This window comes from Vulpes lagopus, chromosome 22, assembly GCF_018345385.1.
Source record: "Vulpes lagopus strain Blue_001 chromosome 22, ASM1834538v1, whole genome shotgun sequence".
Taxonomy (NCBI): Eukaryota; Metazoa; Chordata; class Mammalia; order Carnivora; family Canidae; genus Vulpes; species Vulpes lagopus.
The window spans coordinates 15,643,067-15,653,505 of NC_054845.1; the positions used below are offsets into that span (position 1 = coordinate 15,643,067).

The following is a 10,439-nucleotide window of genomic DNA, read 5'->3' on the forward strand; positions in this document are numbered from 1 at the left end:
GACCCTTTTCAGGATTTGAAATTCCAAGATTCTATGTTCCTAAGTTTAGTACAAGGCCTGAGGCCTGACTTTCAATATGACCCTCAGGAACTGTCAATAAACCCATATTCAGAAATAGATATCACATGTGGCTCTACATTAATTATTTTAATTATCTCTAATCATTTCCGAATGACACAGACATGGATGCTGCTTCCTGGCCATTATGGACATGTGTATTCACACTGTATATTCATCTGCCCCAAAAGGGCCACCAGCCCCAACATGCCATTGGCTAAAAGAGCAAAGAGACTTAGTAAATCTCAAGCATGTTTTATAAACAAGGTTGTGGCAAAGTGGGTAAGTCCAGGCAGGCACAGATCAGTGTTCAAAAAATCACAGGACTTAAATTTTTTTTCTTTTTTTTGGCAATTACACTCTGATTCTGTATCACTTAATTTTGAACATGCTTATTACTCTCCCCTACTGGAGTCAAGGGCAAAATCCGTATCTGCATCACCCAAAGAGTATTTTTGCACATAACCAGAATTAAGGAATGAAGTATTTACTGTGAAGTATTTTCCACATTTTAATATAAACAAAGGAAATCTCACAAGGTGTGACCCACCGCATCCACCAGCTCAATCAGGAATGGTATCGCTATGAAATCAGAAGTCACTTGCAGCTCAAACAGGCTGCCACTAGACCCATATTCCACGGCTGCTGCTGACCCTTGGCTCTAATATCAAGATACCACACGTGGTGGAGAGGGCTGCTGGAAGCTGCTCTAATGGAGGGAGAAATGGACACAACACACTTAGCAAGACACTTAGCAAATTCTCCATCACGCCAAAATACCAAGTGAGGAAAACAAAAAGGACTCGAGGCAGTAGAAATAATTCTCCAAATCAGCAGTTTGCAGATAAAGGCAAACAAGATCATGATCATTTTTAGGTAAACGCATGTCCTGGTAATGGCGATACTTCATTTATTTTGGGAACTCTTAAACTAAATTGAAAAAGGAGGGTTTCTCAGGTGGATGTTCCTGGGTAAGCACAAAACAGAACAGGATGCAGGAGTGTTTCTTCACTTGCCCATGTTACATGTAACATTAATGATTAGATACTGAAAATTGTTCCGCCGACTTTAAACCATTAGCAGTTGTAGAGCTTCCTAATCACTGTACTTGTTAAGATTCAGCAGTTTGGGTTAAAACATTTCTACTTGTTTATGCTAAGTAAGCATTCAGATGATTCAGGAAAACAAAGGGGTTTATTTGTAGAGAGGCTAACTCTCCACCCCTCACTCTTCTGGCACCACTCAGGTTAAACTGGGGAGCTGTCCTAAACTTTCAGCAAATCCCAATTCCAACATACATGCTAACTGATATACTGAGTGAAACCAGAATCACAGAGACATTCTCTGCATTGGCCAGTCACAGGGTCCAGCATAGGTGAGGGGAAAACACACAGACACACACACACACACACACACACACACACAAGCAACCCTTGCACACTACTACAAACTGCAGAGACAGGGGCATCAGCAATTCCAGTTGGGGCTGGCCAGAGTAAACTGTATCCTTTATGCAATGGGCACAGAGTGATTAAAGAATACTGCAATGCCTTCTTGTACTCAAAAAGTTAAAAACAGGAATTCTCTAAAGGGAAAAGAATCTAAAGATTTATAAGAGTGGCTACTAAAAGGCCCATTAGGACCCTCTCTAAACTCTTCCCATTTAAGTGGAGAGGCAAATAGCCCCCACTGGCATTTATATTTAGAATGGGCTGGAAGGGAGGAAGAGCCCACATCTGAACACGGAAGGTCTCTGACATACCCATACATAAATCATTTCAGGGTGAGGCTGTCACAGTGCATCTTTTGCCCTGCCCTTTAACTGGATTGGACCCCAACATCCTATTCTCCTCAGGGTAGGGAGTGGGGGGTGGGAGTTTCACAGAGAACAAAGAAGTCACCACCTCTTTTATCCCCCCACAAGAGACAGATGTAGTAAAAACATCTGCAGTGTAACAGCCACTCACTTTAGAATACCAAACTGTAAACAGGTAGACCGAATGATCATGTTTGTGAGCCCCTAAATCTACACAAAGATGTAGCTATTAAAAAGAACATGGAAACGAGTCTATTAAAGAAAGGCTAAGTGTGTGATTGATTGCATTCACATGTGCTTTCATTTGTAAAGCTACATGTATTTAGTGATTGCATCCTTACATAGAAAATCTGAATAACGGGACAGTTTTCATTTTTTTTTCATCTACCAAGTCACTGTTTCAAATAAAAAAAAAATTATGGTAACTGAAGAGCACACAAATAACATACAAAAAAAAAAAAAAAAGCCAGCTATTTTATCCTCTCAGTGTGGTTAGCAAGGCTCCTTTGTGTCTCCAAATTTCCCTGGGTGGTGCTGTTGCCAAGAAATTCTAATTCATGACAAGGTTTTCTGCAAATTGGGGACAGAGGCAAACCTGCAGATGCAGGGACCCTACAGTTTGCTTTGTCTTTCTGGCTGAGACAGCACCTGGCTGCTCAGGCCTGTAGAAGGCAGTGCAAAAGCAAGATCACCATAAAGAGGAAGAAGCAGTGTAGCTCACAGAACAAATCCCATCCCTTGTATCATGAGGCTGTTCTTGGAAGGCAACCATTTTTGTAGGTTGTCCCCTAGAGATGCCTCATATCAAAGGCCCTTGTAAAAAGCGTTCCAGGGTGCCTGAAACAAAGATGAAATTGCAGTGTTATGGGGACACTTTAGTTGGTACAGTAGCCAAGTATGCCATTAGTTTAAAACAATGGGGGAGTGGGGGAGGAGGGAGGAATGTTCTATGATTTATTTATTTGTTTCCAGTAGCAGTGGAAAATTTTCTCTGAGCAAAAAGGAGGCCTGAAACTGACCCCATCTGCCAATTATGAATCAGCATTAACAACAAGCATAATTCCATAAGAGTTTTCAAGTAAACATACCATGCTCCTCAATGGCATGAAGCAAAGCTAAATGCAAATAAGACTTAGAACTTCATTACTTGACCTCCACCCGTGAAAGAGCAGGCTAGGTATACAAAATCTATCCAAATTCTGAGAAGTCTTTGTAGCTTCTTGGAGAAAAATAACCAAGAGTATCATATCAAACCCTTTTTATTTTCCAAGTCAGGAAGGGGCCCAGAAAAATCATGATTTCTAGAACTGGCAACAAAACTCATGAATGTGTTTCCCTTTATCTATCATCAAGTGGTACCCTATAAGCTACTCCGGCTTCTGTCCTACCTTTGACTTTTTTCTACTTTTGCTCAGACAGCTCTTGGAAAATTTCCTGCAAGTTTCCAAAGAACTTAAGGCTGGTAGCCTTAAGAGTTGTGCGTCAGCTGAATTCCATAAAATAATAGACCACATAAGCACAGTGTAATTTACAGTTATATGACAGGCCGAGATGATGTTACTTGGGCCAAGTGCTTAAGTATGCAGTCAGAGCCTAGGAATGGAGAGCTGTTAATGTAGGATGTCCATCTGGATTTTAAAATTACATCGGCAATGATTTTCAGAGTTGGAGCTGTATGTTGCTAAAGACATCATTGCCCAATGTCAAAATGGCACCCCCCCCCCCCCGCCGTGACAGGAGGACCCTCCCAAGCTCACTGACTATTAAGGAGGACAATTACCCCAGACTACAGTTTAAAATAAAATCCCCAAAGAGTCCATCCTTAATTTTCAAATGCACAGATGTTCTTGGGTTTATCATCCAAGCTACCCTTTCTCTACAAACCAAATCAGATTATTGGAATCTCTGTATTTTGCTCATCTCCTCAAGGCCAGGTACACTGTTCACTTTCAGAGAACATCTAATAATTGCTCCTCATCTGACCTCTAAAATCTGATTACCCCAGAGCATCAGGAAACTTCCTCCTGCCTGGGGTTCTTTGTGGCAATCTTCTTAAGCCATTTTGAGCAAAGGAGTCTCAAAATTTCACCATCTGATGGTTGATCTGGCCCCAACAGTTGTCTATAACCATCCCCCCTCCTTACACTCAGAAGCAGCAATGGGAGGTGGGGGGGTCGGGGAGGGTCCGGAGCGGGAGGAAGGAAGAGATGGAGGTTGGAGGTTTTGTCATCAGCATGAACTTAAGAGTCACAGTCACCTTTTGCGAGCAGTTGTGACTACGGAGCCCGGAGCAGAAAGCTCCTTGGAGTGATATCTTATTTAGGAGTGCTTCCCCACAAGTTATGTTTCGGTATGGACTGTGAGCACGCTTCTCAAATAGCTTGGCAAAGGGTTTTAAGGTAAGAGTAGTAGTTGGAGAGGGTTAAGGCAAGAAGTAAGGAGGGAGGTGTGTGTGGAGGGAGAGGGGCTTAGATTCCTTGGCCTGCAGATAGAAACTAAGCTAGAGGTTCCTTGAGGGAGGCAAGTAGAGAGGGGGAAGGAGAGGAGGGGGAAGGAAAAGCACAGAAGGCTTCACTTCGGAGGAAACAATAGATCTAATACATCCCCTAATTACCAAACCAGTGATGTTTCTTTACAGATCCAGACTCTCTCCTGGATGGTCTAACCAGATCTAGAAAAGCAGGTTTCCTCTGGAGAGGCCTTCCCCAAAAGCAGGCTTTACTACTGTGAAAACTTGAACCAAAACAAAGTTGTGTGATTCATCAGGAGGGAACGCTGCAACAAATAAAGCCAACTTTCTTCCCTCCAACACTGCTTAACAGTTAGTCACAAACAAGGGCTGCCTTGGGCAGACTGACTAAATCAACAGATTCCCTACCCTAACCTGTCTAGACAGTTGTTAATACGCAACCGGTTTGACACCAATGGGCTGACAATGTGAAATGAAAGCTATTTCGGAGAATGAAATGCTGGCCACATTTTGACTCCATTAGCACGTGTGAAATAAAAGGAGGAAAAGATCTAGGGAGACCCTTCACGAGACAGTCTCATCAGGGATGGGGGAAAGGATGCGCCGAAGAAATGCCTTCCGCTAAAACCGCGTGAACTATGTGTGCACTCAGAGACAAAGTGGAGGGTCTGTGCCAGCATCCCTGGGCAGCAGCGGATGGTGGACACACAGACAGCAGAGGCCACAGCACCTGGAGGACAGCTCGCCGCCTCTGATCAGGGGAGAACAGCAACTAATAACAAAGGTACAGTCAGAGGCTCAGCTTTGCCACTCTGCTCCCTCTGCCCAACGCCAAACCTCACTCGCTAGAGCAGCAACTGTTACATCCCAGCCTCAAGCTGGCAAATCCCGCTTTGGATCCTGGCAGAAGAAATTCAGCCGTTCATTAGCCTTAACAAGCTGCTGTCACTGAGCGAAGTTACATGAGCAGCCACACACCAAGCCTCTCGCAGTCCTCCCCAAGGGCAGGCTGGTTTCTTCAAGATGGACTGTGCGAGTTCACACTTCCGATGTGCAAATCCAGACTGTCTTCTTGGACGTTCCATGCTGCACACTGGAGCATTTTTAAAGAATACCCATAGCCCCCCCGCCCCCCACCCACCATCTTTCCTGCAGGGTGTCCCTTCGGCAGCTCCTAATCCTCGCTGAGAAAACGACTGGTTTCCGCAGCAGATCTAGCACTTTCCACTGACCAGCACTTTCTTTATTCCACTTCACAAAGCCCAGTGAACTTGTCACCAGACCCACTTTGCCCTCAGTGGGACGCCTAGCCAACTTGGCATCAGTGCCCTTCAGCATCATAGGAGTTTCTTAACTAGTCCTCTAAGACAAAGTCAGAGGCGTGGAAGCGCACACCACCCTTTGTCAGAGGCAGTGCCTTCTAACCAGGGAGGGACCCCAAACGGAAAAAAAAGAGAAGAAAAACAAGGACACGTACAGAGAGGCATTGCACTGGGGGAAATCCACAATGCATGGTCAGCCCCGAGACAGATGCATCTTCCCGTCCTCCTCCTAGACATCCTTGAGTATCTTTTGTCACGGGGCTCCTCTCCCTTCTGCCCACCTTGTCATCTCAAAAATCAAGTTTCTATCTTTTATTGACACTCGCTGATTACTGGGGAAACACTCCGCTAGGCTCCTACCTCCTGACCCCCCATCTGACGGTCGCCAAGCACCAGTTGAAAAGAACTGGAGCTGATTTAAGGTACCAGTAGGTAGAACTGGAGCCTGTAGGGACGCAGTACCCTGTCATCAGTGGCTCATAAAGCCCTAGACCACCCTCCCACCCGGGTCCTCCGAACCCCAGAAGTTACGCAGGTCTGTGCTGGGGACAGTGAGCCCGACAACGTGTGCGCAAGGATGTGTGTTGGTGACTGAAACGCAGGCAGCTCACACCGGCTGCTCAGCTCAGTACACTAAGGGGTTAGAAGGTGGGTGGAGAGGTAAGCGCAGATGACTGTTTCCGAAAACATTTTAAACAACAAACAGCCAAAAAAAAAAAAAAAAAGCGAGGGGGGGGGGAAGAGAGAGAGAGAGAGAGAGAAAAAAACAATAAAACAAACAAACAAAACAAAAAACAAAACAAAAATTTTTTCAACCCCCGAGCCCACACCAACGCAGCCCCTGCGTCTCCGCCGCCACCACACGATTTACACAAGTAATTTAAATCATTCACCTGCTGCCAGGTCTCCTCCAGGGATGGCAAAGCTGAGAAGTAGCCGGTGTCGTGGACAAGTTGTAGCTCCTGGAATATACTATAACTAGCCAACACGTCCATGCTGCTGCTGCCGGGCAAAACGGGAGGAGAAACCCTCCCCCGAACACAGTTGGGTCTGTTTGTTTGTCAGTCTGTCTGGCTCACCCCCCAAGAAGGCAGACATCCAGTGGCCCTTTTGTTTTGTTTTGTTTCAGTCAACTAAAAAGGAAAAAAAAAAAAAAAATCAATGCAGGAGAGAGGAAGAGAGGAGGTGAGAGAGGAGAGAGTGAGTGGGGTGGATGGAGAGAGGCATCCAGCGTGTACAAGTGCAGACGGCTGCCAGGAAAAGGGGACTTCTCCACGGGAGTAACAATTCCCTTCCAGGGCTCTAATCACTCCAGCTCGTGGATCAGGAAGGGGGATGCAAACTCACTGACACGAAGCTGCCATCTATTTCTGCAGCGCTGTTCGCTCCTAATGCAATCTTTGCTCTTTATTTTGGGAGGTTGCATTTTTTTTTTCTCGCGATCGCTTCTCTCTCCCCCCCCTTCCCTTCCCTCCCCACCCCCACCCCATCCTTGCTAGTTTGTAGTCTCTCCCCCCCTCCTTTTCTCCTCCTCCGGCTCTTCCCCCTCCCCAAACTCCCCCCCCCTCCGCCCGGCTCTCCGCGCAGCCGTGGGATCTCGGAGGAGGGCGTCCATTAGGCCGCGTGTGACCATGTAAGGTAAACAGGGGGCTCATGAAGTCACTGAGGACCAATGGGGAGCGCGGAGCGGGGCCCGGGGCGGGGCTTGGCCCTGGCGGCGAGCGCCGATTGGCCGACCGCGGATCTCCCTGCTGCCTTACAAGGCGGCGCGAGGCGAGCTATTTTTAGAGGGCTATATAAGGGGGCTGAGGCGGCCGCGCGGCGGCCGGGGAGCGGGAGCGCGAGCGCGAGGGACGGGGAGGGCCGCGGCGACGCTCGCGCCGGCTCCCGGGACGCCGAGGCGGCCGGGCTGGGGCGGCGCGCCGGCCTCAGGGCCTCGCTCCGGTGCCCGGAGCCCCGGAGGCTGCGCCCCCCGGAGGGGCGGGGGCGCGGCCCGGCGGGAGGGTCGAGGGTCGGAAAGCGGGGTTAGGCTGCCTCCTGGAGGAGGCGCGGGGCGCGAGCGCGGCGGGGCCGCCGTCGGGGGGGAGGGGCGCTCCCGCTTCCCTCGGCCGCGCTCGGGGGCCGCGGCGGGGAGCCGCGAGGAGAGGCGCGCCCGGGAGGCCTCACGGACCAAGAAATGAGCCGGGGTGGGGGGGGGAGGAAAAAAAAGAAAAAAGAAAAGAAAAACGCACCCAAAGCCCCTTCACAAATTGCGCACAGGGCGCCGGAAGAGGCGCCTGAGGAGGAAGGGGCACACAATGGAGCCGAACAAAGGGGAGCGGCGCCCGGAGAGCGACCTGCGCCCGCCCCCGCCCCCGCGCGGCGCGCTCCCCTCCCCGCCCCGCCCCCCGCGCCCGGTGCGCGCCGCCCCCGCCCCGCCCCCCCCGCCCTGCGGGGGCCGCTCGCCCGTTGGAGTCGCTCCGAGGGGGGCGTCTCGCCGGAGTGCGGCTCTGAGGGAAGGAAGGCGCCTGGGGGGGGCGGGGCGCGCGGCTGAGGGGGGCGCCAGCCCGAGGCCCCCCAAGTGGCCTCCGGAGAGAGGTGTCCGCCGAGCCGTGGGGAGGCGAGAGGCGGACCCGGACTCCGGAGCCCGCACGTCGGAGTAGACCCGCTCTTACCTCAGATGAAAACCCTCCACAACGCACCTATTTTTTTTTTTTTTACCTCAGATGAAAACCCTCCACAACGCACCTACTTTCTTTTTTCTTTTTTTTTTTTTTTTTACCTCAGATGAAAACCCTCCACAACGCACCTTTTTTTTTTTTTTTTTTTTACCTCAGATGAAAACCCTCCACAACGCACTTTTTTTTTTAAGGGCCCGCCCGGTGTTTGCTTGACCTTACGCGGTTAGTGTCGTTCAGGTTTCCCCCAAATGCGCCGCGCGCTGAGCTTACATTGCTGGACCGACTGCAGGGTCCGATGAGAGACTTCCCTGTACCCGTCGTCGCGAGAGCAGCGACATCCACCCTAATCGCCCTCCTCGGCTTCCCCCTGCTGACTCTGTGGGACTCCGCCTCGTGATATTTGCGAAATTCTGCTTTCTAGAAGGAGCACGATTCGAAATTCAGTACTTCGCCAGGGGAAATTAAGCAGGAATTACTGGGTCTGGGGAGAGCCTAGTTTACTTATTGGCGACGTCTGGGATTCTGTGGGTCGGACCTACAGCATCCGCTGTGGGAGTGCAACTGGCACACTGGCTGGCGTTTGTGCATGGGGTGTGCGGAGATGTTTAGTGTTATGTAGACACGTCTGTGGTGCTAGGGGATAAATGACATGAAAAGGTTAAACGTCGTACCTGAATCAGGGGACATCAGGCTGCCACACACGTGTTTGCACCAGGATGAGAAGGCCTTTCCCAGAAGTGGGAAACCACTTAGAGCCATCACATCCCAACTAATGCCTTAACTTGATCCTTAGGGTCGCTGGTGCTGCTGCTCACCAGCCCTGTGACTTTGAGCTTAGGGGCTCAGACCTTCTAATTACCCGCCTCAGAAACAGAAAGAGTGGTCTCCGCCTTGCGGGGTGGTTATGAGGGCTCCAAGTAACGTCTGTAACTCACCTACCGCAGTATATGGGGCTATTAGGTGGATACTAAATGTTTAGCCATTATCATCTCCTGGTTATAACTGAGTCAACTAAATAATATATCTGAACTAATCAGACCCATGGGGGGACATACCAGATTCTTAGAGACAGAGGAGAGAGATAGAAGCCTCTTGCCAATTTGTAATAAGTATTACAAATGTAGTGTTTCTCGCGTGTGGGGGGATAGGGAAGAGGCCTTGGGAAAGCGCTGGGGCAGAGAGCAAGTTCTTTTTTTTTTTTTTTTTTTTTTTTTTATTTATTTATGATAGTCAGAGAGAGAGAGAGAGAGGCAGAGACACAGGCAGAGGGAGAAGCAGGCTCCATGCACCGGGAGCCTGATGTGGGATTCGATCCCGAGTCTCCAGGATCGCGCCCTGGGCCAAAGGCAGGCGCCAAACCGTTGCGCCACCCAGGGATCCCTTTTTTTTTTTAATAATAAATGTATTCTTTATTGGTGTTCAATTTGCCAACATACAGAATAACACCCAGTGCTCATCCCGTCAAGTGCCCCCCTCAGTGCCGGGCACCCATTCACCCCCACTCCCCACCCTCCTCCCCTTCCACCACCCCTAGTTCGTTTCCCAGAGTTAGGAGTCTTCATGTTCTGCAAGTTCTTGAGTGAACAGAGGAAGTAAAGGAACTGAGACATAGGGAACTCAAGAGGCAAAACACTAGGCAAAGCCAAAGCATATAATTTGATGTGTGAACTCAAGTGAACTTGATTTCTGTTTTTTTGTGTTACACCATTGATATTTTTGAACGAAATATGACATTTTGGTTAACTTGAGTTTGAAGATTTTACAGATAATAGTGAACTAGTTAAACACTTTGAGTGTACCAGGCTGTGTGGGCACATAAGCCCATACAGTGGGCTTTTATTATATACAGTGTCTCATTTCATCCTCACAACAACGTGAGGCAGGGACTTTTGTTATATCCAACTTTATGGATGACGGTATGCAAGCTTAGAAATATTGGGTTGCTCAAGGTCCTACAACTAGGAAGCAGCTGAGGAGGGGCTCAAATCTAGGAACGTCTGACTTTCAAGACTGCTTTGCATGGGGGTCTTGGTGTAGTGAAAAACTTTTAAGTTTCTTGGGTTTTGTTTTTGTTTATATATATATATATATTTATATTTATATTTATATATATA

The 10,439-nt window shown here is 48.8% G+C and overlaps 1 protein-coding gene across 4 annotated transcripts in view; it reads right to left on the reverse strand.

The window, feature by feature from the left end:
- Positions 1 to 8,387, reverse strand: part of KLF7 (Kruppel like factor 7) — a 91,028-nt gene extending 82,641 nt beyond the window's left edge. Inside the window, exons 1-2 of one of the 4 annotated variants that reach the window (XM_041737266.1) lie at positions 7,897 to 8,387; positions 6,559 to 6,798 (exon numbers count right to left, since the gene is read on the reverse strand). In XM_041737266.1, coding sequence (XP_041593200.1) covers positions 6,559 to 6,660 — 102 coding nt within the window. In that variant the 5' untranslated portion in view covers positions 6,661 to 6,798; positions 7,897 to 8,387. Of the gene's footprint in view, positions 1 to 6,558; positions 7,364 to 7,896 lie in introns of those variants that run through there. The other 3 variants (XM_041737264.1, XM_041737267.1, XM_041737263.1) reach the window with 3 other exon arrangements.
- Between the last annotated feature and the right edge of the window lie 2,052 nt (positions 8,388 to 10,439).